Source organism: Hydra viridissima, unplaced genomic scaffold, assembly GCF_058129835.1.
Source record: "Hydra viridissima isolate aposymbiotic clone 2 unplaced genomic scaffold, HvirCarnegie_v1 scaffold_10, whole genome shotgun sequence".
Taxonomy (NCBI): domain Eukaryota; kingdom Metazoa; phylum Cnidaria; class Hydrozoa; order Anthoathecata; family Hydridae; genus Hydra; species Hydra viridissima.
Genome location: NW_028324309.1, coordinates 10,670,015 through 10,692,242, shown reverse-complemented (window position 1 = coordinate 10,692,242; position 22,228 = coordinate 10,670,015). Strand labels below are relative to the sequence as shown.

The 22,228-nt window shown below is 29.1% G+C and overlaps 2 protein-coding genes and 1 pseudogene across 3 annotated transcripts; 2 read left to right on the top strand and 1 right to left on the bottom strand.

The window, feature by feature from the left end:
• Positions 1 to 9,123: 9,123 nt before the first annotated feature.
• On the top strand, positions 9,124 to 21,937 carry LOC149883100 (uncharacterized). Of its 2 annotated transcripts, none has more exons than XM_090100288.1 (4): positions 9,124 to 9,261; positions 9,788 to 10,216; positions 11,856 to 14,168; positions 21,416 to 21,937. In XM_090100288.1, the coding sequence occupies exons 2-3, from the start codon at positions 9,922 to 9,924 to the stop codon at positions 12,197 to 12,199; spliced, it is 639 nt and encodes a 212-aa protein (XP_089956414.1). In that variant the 5' UTR covers positions 9,124 to 9,261; positions 9,788 to 9,921; the 3' UTR covers positions 12,200 to 14,168; positions 21,416 to 21,937. The 2 variants fall into 2 exon arrangements, with proteins under 2 accessions (XP_089956414.1, XP_089956413.1); XM_090100287.1 differs by having other exon boundaries at positions 9,200 to 9,357.
• Positions 16,192 to 17,640, bottom strand: LOC149883102 (uncharacterized; annotated as a pseudogene).
• On the top strand, positions 21,437 to 21,937 carry LOC149883101 (uncharacterized). The gene has a single exon (XM_090100289.1). The coding sequence runs from the start codon at positions 21,479 to 21,481 to the stop codon at positions 21,788 to 21,790; it is 312 nt and encodes a 103-aa protein (XP_089956415.1). The 5' UTR covers positions 21,437 to 21,478; the 3' UTR covers positions 21,791 to 21,937.
• Positions 21,938 to 22,228: the final 291 nt, after the last annotated feature.

Sequence of the window (22,228 nt, the reverse complement as noted above, 5' to 3'; positions counted from 1 at the left end):
GAAAGAAACCTGCATATCTACTTTATCCATCGCATTCATGAAGTTATTGTAATCAATTATACATGTTGGCTTCGTTACGGGGATGTTATTTTGATCTACGTTTCCTGTCTTGAGTAAGTTGGTTTATGCAAAGTTGTAAGCATATAAATATCTCTTCTTTCTTTCCACTTCATAGCAAGTAATTTACCGTTATTTTTATGTTCAATCTCGACATTTCTTATCCCATCATCTTTGTCCGGAAAACCAGATTAATTTTTTCAAACTGTTCTTTGCGCATTTGTATTGATGAAGAATACTGAATAATTTTGACCAGGTGTACCGATTGCCGATGTAAAGATTGTGTCTCTTGTTCAAAAAAAGTATTATAATTGTCATAGCAATCGATCCGCTAATTCCTAGTTGTCCAGAAAGTATAATTTTGGTTTGAGTACCAATTTAAATAATTGCATCAAGAAAAACTTTTCGTCGCACAATCAACGAGCAAGAACATTTTTACCCTTAATCTATTACCTCCCCCTTCATAAAAGCAAACCCTCATCAACGCATAAGTTTTGAAAACGGAATAATACATGTTCGTAATTTTTTTTATTAATAGTGAATTAAGAAAATATTCAATGTAATCGAGAGGTTCCCAGTCATTATTGCCAATATTCAGTTTCGATATGCAAACTTATGAATATCAGGTTCAAAATTCGAGTTATTTCATTCAAAAGTTTTAAGTATATTCATAAAGTTCGACATTATCCTCGATCTCCGTATCCTCGTCGGAATCTTAAGTTCACATATCATCAGCATAAAAATTATCAATATCATTATTCCCCCTCATTCTTTACAATAAAATATTAAAGTTTTGAATTTTTTGAAAAAATATGCACAATCTCAATTCACATAAACTTTTATTCGCACACTTTTAATGTGAAGGACTAAATATGCAGCAAATTACATTCTTAACCCTTTAAAATGATATCAAACATGATTACTTTAATCCGGTTTTTAAAAATCCGATTAAACTGCTGTCTCCTATTGGAGCCACCGCCTGTGAAAGGGTTAATCAGACCAAAATAACAGATTACCCGTTGAGATCTTAAAAACGGCAAAAGATGCTAATTGAGGCATTTTTTGATGTATATTTCGGTATTAATTGTTCCCGTAGTCGCAAAACAAGAGCTTCTTTCACGACATTTACAAATTGCTTGCTAAAATAAAAACTTTTTAGCGAATTTGTGCATTCAAATGTATTTATATTTAGAATTCAGTTTCTTGCGATTACTTGCTGAATAACATTGATGTCCCGGAAGAGTTCGGAAATATGCATGCAAATTATAAATAATTTTTTCGATTGACTTTGTCTCAGAATGACTACAAAACTTTCGAGAACTTTACTAACTAAATTCATATCATTGCATTTCTGGTCGTTGTTTTCGAAAACAATTTTAAACTTTAATGATGGGACTTATTTATTTTTCATGTAATTGAACATGTGTGTTGGGTGTGTTCCACCCTGAGTTTGGTTTTACGCAGAGTCTGGCTTCGGGTGCCGAACTCGGGGTAGGTACCCCGAGTTCGACACGTATACCTCAAGTATGGATATTGAAAGTTTTTAAAATAATATTTTTTGCGGATATTGAAAGTTTTAAAAGTAATTTTCTTTTTGGATTGCTGAATTTTTTTAATAATTTTTTTTTTAACGGTTTGATCCGTAATATAAATTAAATGAAATTATTTCTGACTATTAAGGTACAAATTAGACATATTCATAGACATTCAAATGATTATTTTTTTATTATATCTAAAATTATAATATAATAAACTATATTTTAAATCATGAAATATTTTTAAAATTGTTATATCTTGTGCATTTGTATTTTGAAGGAGTAAAACTAATTTAAAAACTCGCTACAAAAGAAATTCTAAATATTAATTCGCATTAAAAAGTCACTCACTCCAAGTGAAACATGACCTACCCCGAGTTTCAACGAAAAACCGCACTCGGGGTTAAACATCACCCCAAGCCCGGCTTCGTTTAAAAACAGACTTAGGGTGGAACAGGTGTCTTACTCTTGCTATATGTTTGAGTCGAGTAAAAACTTAAAGATGATGTTTATAATTTTCTCATTTTCCCTCCTCAGAATACATACATACATACATACATACATACATACATACATACATACATACATACATACATACATACATACATACATACATACATACATACATACATACATACATACATACATACATACATACATACATACATACATACATACATACATACATACATACATACATACATACATACATACATACATACATACATACATACATACATACATACATACATACATACATACATACATACATACATACATACATACATACATACATACATACATACATACATACATACATACATACATACATACATACATACATACATACATACATACATACATACATACATACATACATACATACATACATACATACATACATACATACATACATACATACATACATACATACATACATACATACATACATACATACATACATACATACATACATACATACATACATACATACATACATACATACATATGCATGTGTATATATATATATATATATATATATATATATATATATATATATATATACTAAAATGCAATCATATTCGCTAACACAAGAAGTACATAACAACAACAGTACAAAACAGTAGAAATTAGTAATAGGAATTGGAAAAAAATATGTAAATACTTATGTTAAAGAAACTTTAAATAAAGCATTCTATTTATTTAAAGGGGTTTTCAAATTTTTAATAATCTTTATTAACATATCGGAGAAATTATGTATATAAAATTATATAAAAGATTTCAAGATTAAATCTAAAAACCAATTTTCAGTTAAGCTTGGTTTCCAATAGTTGTAGGAATGTCGTACAACAGTTGCACAACAACTTTTGTTTTATAATGGAAACATTTTCTAGTGTAAGTTGCACAACTTAAAGTTGGTTGTACAACAAATTTTATGTTGTACAACTGCGGTTGTGAGTTTTAAAAAAAATCTATTTCTGCAACAGTATTTTGCTTTTTGTGCAAAACGTGCAGCTTATTATTATTATTTTTTTTAATGGAAACCACACAATAATTGTCGTACAACAATAAAGTTTACAAAATATCGCCATTTTTTACCAAGCATGGCGACGACTCCATCTTGTGTGTTAGAAAAAATCTCTAAGGCAGATTTTATGAACAAAGTTTAAAAATTTCCAGTTTTTTATGACAAATTTGATAAGGAATTTAAAGACAAATGGATAAAGAAAAATGCATGGGAAGAAATCTGTCAAAATTATCCGCAAATCAAGCGGAAGAAAATTATAAAGTTATGGAAGGTGGCTGAAATCAAAGTGAAATATCCCATCAGGTTCTGGAAGGAATTCAGTTCCACCTCAGTTTCTTCAGCTCGATTGGCTAAATACTTTTATAGAACATCGTGAAACAACATCGATTATTTCTTCACCTTCTGATTCCAGATTAGAGACAACGAATTTGGAGGAAAACGTTGAGAAGGTTTGTGAGCAAGTAGAAAATATTCATCATCTATTGAACAAGGAGCTAAATAATCATTTATCTGAAGATGTAACTGAAAAAAACGATTATATAAATTCTTTTGAGCAAGTAGAGTCAAGTGAATCGATAATTCATACTAATAACAAAACTAAAAGAAAAAGAAAAAAATTAGATTCTAATGATTTACTTGACAAAACTTTAGTGAAAACATTAGAAATATTTAACTCCAATTTTGAAAATCCGACTGAAGAAGAGCAGGATGAAAACTATTTATTTATGAAATCAATAATTCTACAGCTAAAGCGATTAAACAACTATTCCAAAGCTTTGGCTAAAGTTCAAATACAAGCACTTCTCAAACTAGAGTTTCCAGATAAAGGTGAAACAATCTAGCCTCTCTGTTTAACCTTTTAATGTGAATAAATAGTTTAAATATTACATTCTAGCTTACTATTTTGTTTAACCAATTGATGTGAAAAACTAGACATTTTAAATAAAATCATGGAGGTATAAAATACGTCTTTTATTAACTTTTAAGTTACTATTGGGGCATATCTAAAATTTAAAAAAATAAAAAAGTATTGCTTTGTTAAATATATCATATTGTCATTTAAAAGAAAGTTTGTTAAAGTATATCACATATACTCTATTTATTAAATGGATTGAGGCCACATGATTGAACATAGTCCGATTGCCACGAAAGACTTCCTTCATATGAATTAAAACAATCTTTAAAAGTATTTCTTATTGCAATTGCATTAAAAACAGATCTATTACTTTTTGATTTCTAGAAATTAGGCAAACATGCTTGATCTTGTAATTCTTTTTTCCAATCTTCTTGAATAACAATTTCTGAATTACTTTCACTATCAATAAAACCAGTAGGGATGTAATGTACTCCATCTGTTAAACGCAAATAGTTGTGAAGACAGATAATAGCCTTTATTATATTTTACACTTTCGATGGTTTTGCTTTAATTGGAGATGTCTAAATTCTCCGTCTAGCAGCTAAAATTCCAAAGCTATTTTCAATTGTTCTCCGTGCTCTTGATAGGCGATAGTTAAAATCTCTTCGCTGAACGGTAAGGTTTTTACCTGGGTATGGTTTCATTAACCATGGTTTAAGTGCAAATATATCATCTCCAACAAGGACTGGTGGAACTTTAGGATCGATTTCAGACATTTCTGGTAAATGAAAATATCCCTTATTAAATGCTCTACCAAATGTGCTTGCATTTAAAATGGCAGCATCATTAACCCTTCCATAAGCCCCAATGTCAAAGATTGTAAAACAATATTTAGTACCACAAATGGCTAATAAAATCATGCTGTAAATCCTTTGTAGTTGTAAAAAGAAGAACCTGATTTTGCAGGAGCCTTAATGGGTACATGCTTTCCATCAATAGCTCCTATACATTGTTACTGATCTTAGGTTATGCCTACACGTTGTCCAACTGTGAGGTGGGTCTTTTAGAACGTTTCTTCTTACATATTTAGGGGAGTGGGGATGGGTTTTTAGTGTTTCTTATAGGCTAGGAGGTTTGGGATAAAGATGTATGGGGAAGCCTCTTGGTTCTGTGTAATGGGAGCACTCTGACTTATTCTTGTTAACACGCGTACTTTTCTTTAAGCGCAAACTTGGAATTCCATTGGATAATTTTGAAGCAATAGTTGTAAAGAAATTGATAAAATGATTAGAGATAGCTTTAGGATTAGTTTTGCATTTGTTGTTGATTAGTATGCTTGTTGGGGAGTAACTTTTATTTGGCTTTACATTTATCAACTCTTTTTTACCTTTCCAGGTGTTTTTTATATTATTGATATTGTGACTTAAAAAGTTTGTGCAATATTCCTTTTTGCTAAACTTTATAAGATTGCTTATACTATTACGATATTGTTTAAACTTTATAAAAAGTAAATTTTTCTTTCTACAGTCTTTTGGTTTTAAATATTTTTTATGCAGTTAATTTTTAATTGTTATTGACTTGAGAATGCCTTTCGTTAACCAAGGTTTATTATCACTAGTTACCTGATCTTTTGTCAATTTTTTGTAAGGGGGATGTTTGTTCAAAATACAATAAAAAACTTCGATTAACTTTTTAATGGAATAATTGACATCATTTTCTTCTTTTATAGAGTCACCCTATTTAACATTTGAAATATCTTGGTTAATTCAGCTTTTTTAAAGTTTCTAAAGCACCTCCTAACAATAGGTTCCGGTGAAATTTGCGTTTTGGAATGCGGCATTATTATAAACTGAGCAAGATGATCAGATATTGAAGCGATAAGGTTGCCTGAGATTATTTCAGAGGAATAAAAATTTTTAAAAAATGTTATCGACTACTGTTTCAGAATGAGTGGTTATGCGTGTAGGCTGTATGATAAAAGGAAAAAGAGAATTTGAAACCATTGACTCTAAAAAATGTGAAACTTCATTGGATGTATTGTAATTGAGCAAGTCAAAGTTGACGTCTCCCATTGACATAAACTTCTTTTTGTCTAAGCTAATTTTTTCAAGAAGAGAATTTAGGTAATGATCAACAAATTCAGATAGACACATTGCTGGATGACGATATAAACAAACAACTATTAAGTTGCTTTTTTTAGTATTTATTACCTCAGTACATATAGATTTGAGTTGTTTACTTTTAACCAGGATCAAGTCAGTTCTAACTTTAAAGTTTAAACTAGACTTAATATACATCAAAGCACTACCCTTTTTAGCTTTAGTTGGCGTGTGAACTAATACATATCTGTCTAAATCAACATTAGTTATAGACACATCTTTATCATGCAGGTTAGATTCAGTTATCCCAATAATATCAGGCATATTATTAAAAGATGCTAATAGTATTTTAAAATCGTCAATATGATATCGTAGTGAAGATATATTTATATGGAGATAACTTACAGAATTTCGGGATAACTCATTGTACATAGGAACATCTACATATTTGCAATTGATTGAAGTGTGAGATGAGTCATTGGGTCCCTAAAAAGCTTTTTCAAATTTAGATTATCAGATAAATTTTTAACGTGGTTAGATTTCAATTACTTTCCTGCAAGTGTGGTAGAAAACTCAAGATCAGAAATATTAGAGAAAGGAAGAAATGTTTTTGTACAGATTAGGCAGTGCCAGCTATTTAAAGTTTTGATTTTTTCATATGTCAGTTTGTCAACTCGATTTCATTTTATGTGTATCCACTAGTCACTTATAATTAAAAGTATAACAAAAAGTCGATAATTTAGAAAGAGATTTTTTTTTATGAAGGCCATTTTTTGTTTGTTTACACTGTTTTTTTGAAAATTCTTTGCGCTAATTCAATGCAATGGAAACATTGCGTTGTACAACAATTTACCGCACAGCAAATCAAACGAATGTTGCACGATTGTTGTACGACATTTCTACAACTATTTCGTTTTGTCGTTTTTATGACTTCTATGAGCGCATTTATCTAGAAATTGTTTTGTCGTTTTTATGACTTCTATGAGCGCATTTATCTAGAAATTGTTTTGTCGTTTTTATGACTTCTATGAGCGCATTTATCTAGAAATTGTTTTGTCGTTTTTTCTATGAGCGTATTTTTAACAAGTTAAAAATTCCTGTAGGCATTATTTTTTTAGGAAGCTATTTTTTTTATCAATAAAGTTTATTGTTACTTTTTTCACTTACAAATATGTGGAAAAAGAAGAACTTCTATAAAAAATATTTAAAATACATACCGATCAGTTAAAAGAATACGAAGTAACTGGTGTGAAATCAGAAGCAGTTTTGAAATTTGAACTAGCCATCCACAGAATTCAAGCAACTTCCTCGGAAGCAGAAAGAGTTTTCTCCTCGTCTTCCAGATTTGTCACAAAGTTTCGTAGTTCACTTTCTGATGAAATGATAAATGTTTTCATCTTTTAAAAATATTATTTTAAAAGATCTTCAGAATAAATACTTTTTTAATATTCTTTTTTTAGTTTTTACTATAGGTAACCCAAGAAGTCTTTATTACAGAGCACCGCGGAAGGGCATTTAACTGAAAGTTCACGCCTTCTTCCTAACCGATGCTGGTTAGAAAGCCATTTATTAGATAAAACTTGTTCGTTAAAAGATTGCGATAAGAAAAATATTTAAGTACTAAGGAATATAAAAATATAATTTTTTAAAAATTTATTATAAATTATAAATCGAAATATATAAAAATAAAAAAATTAAATATAAGAACAATGTTTAATTATCAACTAGATAGTTTATTTTTTAAATTTATAACAAAGTTTTATCGAAGCTCCGATTTTTTCTCGACTCTGACGGAGTTTTTTCTCGATTTTTCTCGACTCCGGTTTTTCTCGATTTTGGATCCTCTGGTTATCCCGAAATTCTGTAAGTTATCTCCATATAAATATATCTTCACTACCATATCATATTGACGATTTTAAAATACTATTAGCATCTTTTAATAATATGCCTGATATTATTGGGATAACTGAATCTAACCTGCATGTTAAATAGTTATATTTTAAAAGTTACTGTTTACAATATCTTTGCTTAAAAATTAAAAAATTCTTACTTTTTGACAAAAAAAGATATTTTATTATGCATTACATTTTATTATACCGCAACTGATTTTTGTGGATTTAAAAACTTCTATTATTAAAAAGATACTATTATAATCAAATGAGTTTCTGAAATAGTACAATGGAAAAGTACGAGTATGTTCTATTATATGGTTTGGAATAGAATAAGCTTTTTTTTTGAGGTTTTTTCCACCACCACCACCTGTCCCACTGTGCATTACTAATTGCTTTGCGATGTAAATTTGTGTTGATATTGAACAAAGAGAACACTTACATTTTGAAAACAACATGAACTATTGTAAAAGCAGCGTAGAAATAAAATAAGAATTAAATTATTTTACGAGTAAAAATTGATATTTTCTAAAAACCTCGTCGAAGTTCCGTCGAGGTTTCTCGATTTCTCTCGAACTCCGAAACTCCGAAAAACCGAGAAAAATCCGACGAGACGGAGTTCCGAATGGATCCATTGGGGATAACTCATTGTACATAGGAACATCTACATGTTTGCAGTTGATTGAAGTGTAAGATGAGTCATTGAGGTCCCTAAAAAGCTTTTTCAAATTTAGATTATCAGATAAATTTTTAACGTGGTTAGATTTCAATTACTTTCCTGCAAGTGTGGTAGAAAACTCAAGATCAGAAATATTAGAGAAAGGAAGAAATGTTTTTGTACAGATTAGGCAGTGCCAGCTATTTAAAGTTTTGATTTTTTCATATGTCAGTTTGTCAACTCGATTTCATTTTATGTGTATCCACTAGTCACTTATAATTAAAAGTATAACAAAAAGTCGATAATTTAGAAAGAGATTTTTTTTTATGAAGGCCATTTTTTGTTTGTTTACACTGTTTTTTTGAAAATTCTTTGCGCTAATTCAATGCAATGGAAACATTGCGTTGTACAACAATTTACCGCACAGCAAATCAAACGAATGTTGCACGATTGTTGTACGACATTTCTACAACTATTGGAAACCAAGCTTTAGAATCACAAGGAGAATTACGTGAAAGTTTTTTTGTGCACCTTTACCGGGTCGTTGATACAAATTTTAACATAAAGCGGTTGAACAATGAAAACGGTCTTTGTTTCCAGACTTTATATTTTTGTGACTTCGTGAAACTACTGTATCAGGTAATTTCCCTAGAACGCCTTAAAATGCACTGGGTTTAAGTGGAGCACATATAAAAGTAAATGGGAGTTTTACAAATTCTTAGATGTCAATTGTAGGTAAGGTAATAAATCAAACTTAAAAATGTTGATAAGTCCGTAGTATAAAGTACTAAGTACTTAATATAAATATTGGTCAATAACTTGACCTTAAATTATGTTAAATTAGTTAAAACTAGTTAAGAAACTTCTTGCATAAATACAGTTATTCTTAAAATTACTGTTTTTAAATCTATGAAAGTTTGGGAATTCGGATTGTTTTATTGGAAATGTTTTAATATCCTCCTGCTTATCAAATAAACAATCAAATATTCAAAATAACTCATTATATATATAATTTTAGGCTAAAAATTATAGTTTGTTAATGTTGCTTCTCCCACTGGTTTTTCTCTTTACTTATTAGTTTGTCTTAACAGCCTCCTACTGATAGTATTTATTATTTTTAAGAAGTTATAATAAGAAGTTTAATTGCCAAGATTTTCCATTTTAGTTGCTGTACTTCATTCTGGTAAGGAGCCTGAAATTATTGATTTTCTTGAGAAATCTTTCAGAGTTGGTAAATCTAAAGTAACATTTGAGGTGTTAATTATAAAAACTGGTCAGCAAGTAGAAACTATAATTTCTATGGGATTGAAGGATTATAAAGAGCGAAAAATTAGTCTTATTTTAGTCATATCTATAGCATTACTTGAAATTATTTGGACAACAGCTTATAAAACTAGTTTTTTAAATGATATTCTTAATTATCCTTCTGAAAATGTTCTTCATATTTGGGCAGAAGATGTTAATGAAGAAAAAATGCGAATGTTTAGTACACACCTTTGCCAAAAGCACTTAGGGTTTAGAAGAATATCAGTAACAGAATTAAAATGTTTACCTCCGAAGGAAATAGTTGAAAGAGTTGAATACAAACTTTTTGGTGAGTTTTTACTTTACTTTTAGTTCTCATGTTTCACATTATAAAATCACTTTATCTACTGTTCCAAAAAATGAATTCCTATTTAATCTTTCTGACCATGAGAAACCCTCTGGAGTGTGATAGTACATACCTAGAGAATCAAAAAATGTTAACTCCAAATCAGCGATTAGTTTCAAAAAGAGAAAATTGTCTTTAAAATTTTTGCTATTAATACTAAAGTAAAAATAATGAATTTGGAATTTTTGTGATTCCAAAGTATATTTTCCTTCATAAACACTTGATGATATATTGTAATAAAGGATGAGAAAATTCTTATAGCTAAAGCAAAAATTCTACATATTAGAATAACTATTACAAGTCAGAATAGGCTTTGTCAAGCTTATTCCCAAAACAACACTCAAGAACTGCATTTTTGCTGTTACCACCAGAAAGACAAATGCTTCATAGTTTTGTCTTGACAGAACCAAATGTTATAGGAGCTCCATAGCTCCTAAGGCTCTTTGCATCAACATCACACCAAGTAGAGTAGTGTAAACTAGGATGAGACTGAATTTCACATATAATGTTTGCAAGTTTCGTATCACAAGACAAGAAAAAGCTGATTTAATTCACTTGAACAAGTTGGTTTGACATTCCCATAGGTTTCTGGAAGTTCTTTGCAAATAGCAATTAAAAGACGATGTTTTACACTTGAATCTTTTGAGGTCTGATTAATCAGAAATTTTTTTTTTCACTTGTTCAGTAGGTTGTTGCAGATCCATGTTTACCTAAATGATCCTTCATCAATGATCTTGATCTTGTGAAATTTCTCGTTTGAGAAAGTTTTGTTTCAGAAGTAATTTTGCACTAATACAAGTTAGATGCAAATTTTTTTTTCTACAATTTTGTTCTTCAGCACACTGTTCAAGGTTAACACAATTTTTCGACTCCAGAACTTAAGAGGCAAGTGTAGACTTAAACTTTTGCAAAGTCTTCAGCTGCAAGGTAATGTTTTCCTGGAAAGAGGCATTTGTAGGTAGAGGAAACATTTGGTACTCTTTTTATAGTAAATAAAGTACCAAATTTGAGAAAGATTGCTAAACTCTAAATTTTTAAAAAGTCATAATCATTTTTCAAAGATATATATTACCTGAAAGGACTAGAAATGGGCGGCCTCCTTGTGCTTGTTTGGTCATACTGTTTCATGTGGAGAAATAAGAGATGAAAAAATAGCTGATGCTGCAACTGTCTCAGCAGCAACTCTGTCTTTTGTTGAGGCTTCTACCAAGTTCTTATTGTAGATTAGTCTTTGTACATTAAACAGTTTTCTTTGTTTTCTTAATGGCGAGTAATATTTTAGCATTGTACTTTCTGTCCCTAATGTTATCATGAGCTATTAAAGGAAAAAGTTATTAAAATTTCTGACTTAATTTTTTTATGCTTTGTCATTGATAGCAAAAATTAAAAAATGCAATTTTCTCCCCTGGACATCAATGGTTGATTTTGGGGTCAACCTAGAGGGTTTCTTTAGGTCAGAAATGTTGTGTGGGAAGTCATTTTTTTGAACAGTGTATAAAATCTATTCAGTTTCATGCATTCAAGTTTTGCATTGTATATTTAATTAACTAATCTTTTTTTTTTTTTTTTTTTTTTTTTTCAGAGGAAAGAGTTGTTTTAAATTTTAGCACTTATTCTTTGCAAGATAAAGACGTTTCCATATGGCAACCTCAAAAATCAAATTTAAAACTAAGTAGAATTGGATTTATTAATATACATAACATAGCTTTAAAGTTGAATGAAGGATCTTGGAAAAATGTTGCCTTTCGGTTAGATATTGATAAGAATACATTACAATCTTTAGAGAGAGAACCTTTTCCTGCAGAAAAATTATTGGAGTACATAGGACTAATAAATCCTTATTTCTCTATTGGAAATTTAATTGATTTGTTACAAGAAATTAAATTACCCGATATTGTTAAACATATACAGAAAGTTATGTTATAATTACAGCTTTCAACACATCATTTTGAAGCTGAGTATTTAACTAAAAGTTTTGTTGTTTTAATTAACAAATGTATTTAGAAGTCCCCTGTTTTATTAGTATCACCAAATAAATGATCCAGTGTCACCAAATGAAAGTCGTAAAATCATTTAAAGTTATATATTCTTTGTTATTTGTTGTGTTTATATTTTATCTTATCAAAAGTTTGTTTTTTATTACAGATGGCTAAGAAATCAATATATACATTTAAAATGTTTATAAATGTACTATATGAATATTTCTGTGAAAAACTCGGTGTAAAATCACCCCGAGTCGCGGTACGTTATTCTTTAAAAACCGAAAAACTAAACGTCGATGCTTAATTAAATCCATCATAATTATTTGATATTTAATTTTTTATATTGATATTTAATTTCAATTTGTTAATGTTATATTTATTATTATATTTATTATATCTGATTTTGATATTTATATTTGATATTATATTTTTTATACGATATTTAATTTAATATTTAATTTTTTTTTTTTTTTTTTTTTTTTTTTTTTTTTACATTTTAATGTAGACTTTATTTTCGAATTAATAATTTATCTAGTTGGGATGAAATGAAATTTCATATTGGCATAACAAAGTAATAGATTTTCTGTTTTTAAATTTTATGCTTTTAAAAATCGGACTGCGAAAAACAAAGATTAGTGAAAAATTCTTGCAATTAAGAAAATTTTATGTATATTAACCCTTAAATGCATAGTGTTGCAGAAATGCAACATATTTATTTAACACATATACAACGCTTTTATAATTAGTTTAAAATATCAAAATATTAAAATTATATAAGATAAAATAAGATATCAAAAGTGAAATATCATTTTCGAAATTTTTTTTTAACGGTTATACATATCAAAATACATATATATGATTTTTTCTGACATTTTTAAAAAAAATCATGCATTTAAGGGTTAAATTATGTATATATAAAGTTTAACAAAGACTATTTTGGAGTACTAAAAGTCACGTGTTCAAAAGGGATCGCTTATTAAACCTTAGTTAGCAATAACCAAAACAATAGTTTTTATTAACATTAGGATTATTGTAATAAATAAACATTAGAGCGGTGTTTGTTTACATTAATGTTAATGCAAACAAACAACGGAGACATTAAGCTTCAACATCACTTTGTATTCTATTTAAGTTTTGTATTGCCAACTTCAACCAAGGACTGAAAAATGTTTAATTTCTTTGAAAAAAATGTCAGAAGTAATAAAGTACTTAATTACATCTATAACAATTTCTATTATTGTTTAAAACAACTTGCACTCTAAGCATTGTAAGATGTCAACACTGAAGCAAATCAGAATAGAAAACAGTCAATAGTTAGTTTTGGTTGTTTTACATTTATGTATGTATTATAATTTACTTATTAAGCTATAGGTCTAAACACTAGTTCATAAAAGTGTATTATTATTTACTTACTTCTGATATATTTTCTGTACTTTTTTAAAATTATTTCAAAGGCTTTTTCTTTATTCTATAGTGTTATTTTTTATAGAAGTTAATTTTACACTTGCTTATATATATATATAAAGTTAATTTTATACTTGCATATATACGTCCATTTTTGATTTGCGCCCATTTTTACAAATAAAACATTCACATTTTCTCCCTCTGATAACTCTGGTATTCAGGTCTAAGTTTTATAGCATTTGTATAGCAACTATATATCTAAAATAACGTAACTAAATTTTAACAAAAGTAAATTAAACATCAATATAGCTATAATTACCTTCATAACACGGCTACATAGTGAAGTAAAGATCAGTTCCTGCAAGCTTTTTTCTACATTTTGAGCAAAGCATGGTAGGAAGGTCAGGGTTATCTGCTGAATAACCTTTCCAAAATATAGTTTTTCCAGAATATATTTCTTATGTATGTACAAAGACTAATCTACAATAAGAACTTGGTAGAAGCCTCAGGTTTGAGTAGTTATTTTTCTTTTTATTTAGATTTAAATAAGTTGTTTTAGCATTATTCGTTGGTTTTAAATCCTTGCCTTTTCTGAAACAGCAAATGCAAAACTTTTTGACAAAATCAACATGTTCTTTTGCATGTTTTGGCATTTCAGATAAAAGCTTCTGATATAGATTGAAAATATTGGCATGATATATCGGTCATATCAATTAAGTGTCAATATAATGGCCACAAACATGCTTTCAGTTCGTATGTCAACGGGTGTGTGGAGTTATTATGCAACTATTAACAATTAGCAACTGCTACCTTTTAATAATTGCTAATGACTAAAGGTTGCTTCGTTTTGTTTTTATATCAATAAAAATGAAAAGAGAAAATAATGAAAATTACATATCCGCCTGTAAATTTCAATGTAAAACAAACTTTTTAAAATACTTTAAAAGAAAAATTGATGTCTATCACAAACAATTCTGAAAATCTAAATACAGGGGCGTGGGCATGATTTTGTGGTGTTCGAAATGATCCGCCGAATCCCCTCTTAGAATAAGGTTCCTAAAACCCTTTTCAATTTTTCTGTTTGTTTTATGTTAAACTAGATCAAAACTCGTCAACAGATTTCAAATTATATCAAGAAATAATTTTTCGTTTAAAAATTAAGATCATTTAAAGTTGTTTTAGGGGGTAATTGAAGGTAATTTTAAGCTTTGCATGGTTATAAATCTTAAATGAAAAGAGATTTTTTGATAAAAATTGAAATCTGTCGATGAATCTTGATCTAGTTTATAACAGGACAAAAAAAAATCAATGATTAAAGGAGACGTAGTTCTAGGAAGGGGGCAGTTAGGGGTCGGGGCGAGTTTGGTTTAGCTCCAATTGCCCTAATTTTTTACAAGTCATCTTCATTCGACACCAGTACCAACATACTAGAAATTTGAATATGCTCCATGCCTCTTAGTTACCTATCTTAAACAATAAAATTTCTGGGCACTCCCCTAAAATATGTGAATTTTCCCCAGGCTCCCACTAAAAAAAGTTTTCTTTACATTCTTTGAACAAGGAAATGTTTTTTGATGATAATCAAAAAAATAAATTTCTGGGGATGTGTTGTAAGGTCTTAGAGTATGCTCCTATGCACAGTGCAAACTTTTATTGACAAAAATATTGTCCTCGTAAATGGACGTTCCATTCTTCACCGATTTGTCAATAATGGCGCTCACAACGGATTTTACTCTCATTGGCAAGTCGCGTTAAAAAATACCTTTTGTTTCAAAATACTGAATACCATTATTCTCAGCAAAAACTCTGTCATTGAGATCATATTTTTTGTTAACCAGAAAAATAATTAGATTTTCACAGTACACGGCGATCTTCTATTTGACTTATTAGTAAATTTTTCGAGATCGTCCGTGTTTTATCATTCGGTCTTATTTTTATAAGATTTTTCATTCCGTACTTTCAAGGCCTTCTCAAACAGGCCACAACAGCTCATTTTCCGTAAAATTAGCGAAGGCCGACTTTTTTACGGTTAAAATTATTTTTTATCCTTGCTTTTGTAAACAAACTTCAGAAACAAATAAAGAGCTTTATTAGGACAAAACATTTTGATTAAATTTCGGAAGCAAATATTGTAGAAATTTTTTTTTACGTTTATAAATAAGTTAATTAAAATAAAAATTTAAAGAGTAAACATATAGTTATAAAAATGACTAAATCATTTTTATACTATATGTTTATTTTAGCTGTTTAACATTTGTAATACAAATAATAAATTTTTTGATAAAAACAAACAAATATGTTAACTTTATTTTATTAAAATTATTTTGACTTTTTTTTAACTCAAAGTATTTTTATTTTGAAGTTGAAAGTTTTGCTTGTTTTATTAAAAATTCCTTCCCAAAATCTTCAGAGTGTTTTTTACACTAATTGTTTAAAAAAATGTTTGCTAAAATGCAGCAAACTTTTTTAACACTTCGAACAAGCAATTGATATTTACTATTGCAGTTAATAAAAATGTCAATTAATCCTCTCTTGCACAGCAATGGTGAAACTTTATTCACAAGTATCACTTCAAATATAAAAAAACAATAAATAACAAAGTAGACTAAATAGTCAGAAGGTTCTCTTAGTCTTCCCCTGTTCAAAGAACTAATCAAAGTTCCATTTTCTTGAAACATATCAAAGGTTTCTTCTAAAATTGAATGTAATTCCGGAAGTTTGTAAGCAATAAAACCTGCAATATATAAAAGCCCTTTTTTGCATTCATTTGGCAACTGAACCTCACAACTTTCACATATTTACATATTAAACTACACATCAAGTTCACAGTTATCACAATGGTGGTGAGCAGGAGGAAATATTGTAAAATCTGCTTGCTCCTCTATCAAATTACAAGTTTTGTCGATTCTAAATTTTTGAATAACATTTTTGCACAGTTATCAGATATGTGCCACCTGACCCTTGCTGATATTTCCTAAACTGTTTTTCTAGTGCATCTGATTGCATTTGTCCTAGCAATACATAAGATACACCGCAATTCAACAAATACTTGGCACAGCTTGCTAATCTTTTAAAAGTTTTTTGCAAAGCAATCACAGTATCCATTGTTAACTTTTTCTCTCTTAATTTTCAATTTACGCATTTCAAATTTTCAGCAAAATAAGAAATATAGTTCTCTAAGAAATCTATTTGCTAATCATTGACTGAAGCAATAGGCTTTCTTCGAATATTATTTAATCTAATATATAGACCTTTTGCTTTACTGTTGACAATAAGCCATCACTTGACAACTGTTTCAATAAAAAGTGCAGTATCTTTAGCTTCAGGAATTTTTACACGTAATGCTGCAACTGTTTCATCACAAAAAACTTTGAGAACTAATCCATAATTTTGTCGTTCAATTGGTTTTGGTGACTTGATGCCTAATATAACTTGCTCGCTTAGAATCTGTTTCATTATTAATAACATAACTAACACCATTCTCCAGTTGAGAATAATATTTAATAACTCCTTTGTTTAAAAATGAAAATAAATATCTCCAGAATCTTCTAAAGTTATATATATTGAAAACTTTGGTACTGGTCCACAATGTTCATATGATATTAAAAATATTTTTTTTTCTTTTTCAAAAAAATAAAATTTTTCTTCACAGTTATTTATCATTGACTTCAAATTTTTTACAATTGAATTAAATTGAATAGCTTCCATTTTTTTAAAGTTTTCGAACTCATCAGGTAAACTATTTCTTTCAGAGCACATTAACCCAGTGACATCTCGTTTTCTAGACACTATTGGAATACAAGACACTGGTATACCTTTAAAGACTGATGGAGGATGCACTGGAACAAAACTACTACCTTTGACTTTTTTAAATTCTGCATCTTTAGGCTAGTGCTGAGCACAAATTCGCTTATAATCTGTAAACACCAAGTTTGCATTTGAAAGTTTTTTAATCCATAACTTGTGATCCTCGGATTCACAGACAAAGACATACCAATTTTATCTTCACCATTTTTTAAAACGCATTCAAACATTGGCTGACCATTTCCTGACTCTAAAACATTGCAAAAACAATCAAACTGATTACTTTCAGTTATAATTTTCCGGAGTGCACTGTAGCCTTTATTGCATTTATAAGACCCTGAATAAAATTCTTCAACAGATACTCCAATATTCACTACACTATCCCATAATAACTTTTTCATCTAAACAAGAAGAACTATTAACTACTATTAGTTAATTAATTCCAGTTATACTATTACAGCTTGAAGAACCATAACCTTATTTTCTCTTCACTTACTTTGAAATTATAGAAAATAATTTCATTTTTGTAAACTTCGTTTGCGATTTGAGTCTGATTATTTTCTGGCGATATCAGAAATTTACTTCAGATTAAAGAAAGAAACAGTAAAAACACCAAGTTTTATAAAACGAAACAAAATACAGAAAGAAATTATTTTGTTATTTATTTGAACAAAATACAGACACGCAATTATTTCTTTAAAGTTAAATAATTTTGCAGACCTGGAATCTCTTGACACATTCGGTTAAAAGTTGTAAAAAAAGACTGATTTTTTAAATAGTAAATTCTACATAACAAAAATAACAAACCTTTCTCTTTCTACTTTTCTTAATAAAACAGGTCTTACTTTTCCTAATTGTCAAAAAAAAAATCAAAATTCCTTTGTTCCTTAGTGTGTATTTTTAAATGCCCCCGAACGTCGGTAATCTGCCCCCGAACGTCGATAATCTTAAAAGTGAATTTTATTTGCATGGTTTCGTCAAAACAACATTTTTTTTTTTGAAAACAAAAGAACAACGTTCTGACTGTATAACGCACAAGTTTTTGTTTACAAAGTTAGGTGAATTCGCATTGTATAAAACATTTTAAATAGGTTACATGGAGTTGTTTCACTATTTGGTAATTTCCAGATCCACGGATATTAGGAAAATCTATATACGAAAGATCGCCGTGGTATGCATGCGTCTTGCAATTGAGCTAACATCAAACATTTACAAATAACTCTTTGTGTGCAAGATTAAATATAAGCAAAAAGCCCATTGCATCTCAAAAGAATGCAGTAGTTAAACTTTTAAATTTTTGCTGACCAGCTCATTACTGTAAATGGATCCTTAGCTCTCACGTTTTCTTTGTGCCATCAACATATCTTCCATGATAAACCACTGCTGTAGAAACGAATTCTTCAATGAATTTTCCGGTAAGGGTATTAGAAACCCAGTGAAATATTGTCACTAAATTTGTAAAAAAAAAGCCATATTCATTCTTCTTACCCAGGGCTGTGAAATTGGTGTCGGAGTTCTGTAGTCACAGTCAAATTTAGCTAGCCAAATGAGTCCTACAAAGTCGTTTAAATGGTCGTTTGGATTTTTTTATAATAAAAAAAACTGATATAAAAAGTTAAATTGAAATAGACTAGTACTTTTTTTCGGCATCAAAACGAGACAAAATGCTTGACCTTCTGTTTTGCCTTCATTTGAAATCTTTTTTTTTAATAAATACTCATGAAAACATTTTTTGATTAATGCTAAAATTATGGGGATAGGTACCAGTATTCAAAATAATGATGGCACCAAATCTCATAATTAAGTTTAACAGTCGAAAAGTAATAGAGACTTCCACATAGCCTTCGCCCAACTTTAAAAACTTATGATAGCGATCAAAGAGTCCAACTTGGGAAATTTTTCAAGCACTTTTTTTATTGAATTCATTAACATAAAGTTTGGTTGTAAATTTTATTCTCTGATTCGAAGGGTATTCCAGTTAAAAATTGTTATACCGCCCAAAGGAATGCTGAAAAACAAAAAACAAATATATAACTCATTCACCTGTTAATAACTGTCCAACGTTTTTTTATCGGAAAGGTGTTGCTAAAAACAAATTCTAAATTCTTTAGAAAAGTTGCTAACAAACTCAATTGATAAGCATTAAATGCATTATCTTAGATAAACTACTAGGTTTTAATTTCTTGTAAGCTTTTACACTTTTAAACTATAGTTTAGTCTAACTTACCTAAGTATAATAAAAATACCTAAGTATCAACTCATATTAATTTACTTGTCTATCACAATAAATTGCTTAAACATTTAAGAACTCTTAAACCTCTGGGTAGACGCAAAAATAGTTCTTTTACACAAAAATTTCCTGGATAGTTCAAGCTAAAGATAGGTGTAAAATGTTCATCTAAACTCTCCAGACGTATCTGTAGCAACACTACAAAACTTTTTGAACCACTATTTTGGTTTAAATTATAGTATTAAACAGTTTATCATAGTATAAAGCAGTCATTGAAATATTATCGAACTTAATGGAAAAAAAGTCACCGCTGTGGCGCTTCTTTTACGTAACTTTCAAGGATTCTTCTAAAACTAACTGAAGTGATAGTCGTTTATTTGTCTTTCATTTTAAATTTACAAAAGTACATAACAAATACACAAAACGATTTTACAACCTAGTACTTTATAATATTTTGTTTTTTTGGCAAAACTTAGTTTCGATTTTATCAAGTAAATAATAATGCAAATTTACATCAAGTTTCTTTTTTTCACAAATTTATTTTTGTCACAAATTAATTCAAATTTGTTTCAATTTTTTTTTTGTCGTAAATTAACTTTTAACAAAAAATTTTCTGATCCAAAAAACCATAATATTAATGTATCGCATGTTTACATCTGATGGTTACATAACTTTTGCTGTATTTTCAGTTTTCTGACTCACTGTGCACTGCTGGCGAATGTTTTTAATTTTATTTTTAATTTTGTAATTCAGTTTATAAGCAAGTAGTTAAAGGTGTTGATTTGAATCTGCGGAAAGGGGGAGGAAGGACACGTGCAGTCCTACCCTTCCGTCCCAAAGAATTTTAAATCAACGTTATGTTTTCATTTTTAAATTTTTTATAAGACTTTATTTTGATGATTTTTTGCAAATTTTTTCATGAAAAGTTTATCTTAATCCCGAAAATTCTACTTTTTCCTTACATTTTACGTGTTATTTCTTTCTTTCTTTCTTTTTTTTTTTTTTTATTTCTCCTCCAGTTCAAAAGACTTTACAAGTAAAAAAATGTAAAAAAAAAATATTCTCTCAGTAAAATTGTTATAAAAATTTAACGTTGTTTCTTCCGACAAGTTTTTATAAATTTAGAATTTAAAACCAGAAAATAGTGCTACTAAGTATCACAAAATATATCACAAAAGGAAGTAGAGTATCGCTTAAAAGCAAAGATAAATAAAATAAATAACACAAAGATAAATAATTTGAAGTCCTTAGTTCTTTCTTATTAACTGTAAATTTCGGTGTATTTATTTAAAAAAAGTAGATATCAAGCAGCCAATTTTTTGACATTAAATTAGAAGTATATTTTTTGTAATGTAAAGTTAAAAAAGTAAGCAGTTTTTCCTCATTTCAAACATTTTGACTGGTGCGAACCAAATGATTACCATATGTGACAACGTGTTCAATCTGATAAGCTTCTTTCAAGTTCGAACAAAAAAAGAAGCGCTTAATTGTTTCAACATTTTCAACAAACCTAGCCTCACATCTGTTTCCCGTTTGGTGATAAGGGCTAACAAATTTTTATAATTAAAAAATTGAGGGGGCTTAATCACGTTATCGCTGAAATATTTCTTCAATTTTAAGAGGCTAAAAAAGATATTTTTATTTTGTTTACCACGCAAATAGTTTTTCCTTGACACCCTGTTTTTTTAAAATAGAAAAACCATCTTGTATCGGTTTCTTTAGATGTTTAACATAAAAAGCGTTTCAACTGTGTCATCCATCATTTCGAATCGTAAAATCACAAACATGGTGCATTCAGCTCTAATTGGGTGCTTTGTTTTAATTACACTTGTTGGGGCCTTGCCAAATCGCGATGCTTCTGATCAATACGATCTGTTTGACAGATTTGACGAGTATATTGCAAAGGTTGCCAAAGTTACAGCTGATGAAGCGCGTTTGCTTCAAGACGTGCGAAACTTTTATCAATCATCGATTGACAGAAACTCTATTCAAAACGTAGACGAAGACTTCCAAGATTATGCACCGCGAGGTGGAAAACGCGAAAATCGCCCTCGACCTGGAAAACGTTCTGAGGAAATCAAAGCATCTTCTAACTGAAAATTATGAATAAACGATAAAAAATTTTTAACGCAAGATGTTCTTCTTCTTTGATTATTTTGTCTAAGAGAGCATGAGGTAGAGAAGTTGTTAAAATTTTTTTGTTTATTACCACCAAATTTCTCTGAATAAAATTTAGATTTGTGAGTTGATTTTCATTAATAAGTCAGTCAAACAAAAGTATTTTTCAAACTTGTATTTGAAAGAATATTTTGTTAACTTTTTCAGCTTTTTCGTTAACTTTTGAGTCTTAAGGAAACAGTATTTTTACATTTAAATGAATTGAACTAACGCAAAAGAAAGGACTAGATTGTTAAAATCTAAAGAACTCTGATGGTATTTGCATCGATGTTTAAAATCCTTTCCTCCATTTTTTTGTTTCATGTCCCTGTTAAAACTCATGCGGATGAAGCATCAGAAAGTTTTAATAAGATCATT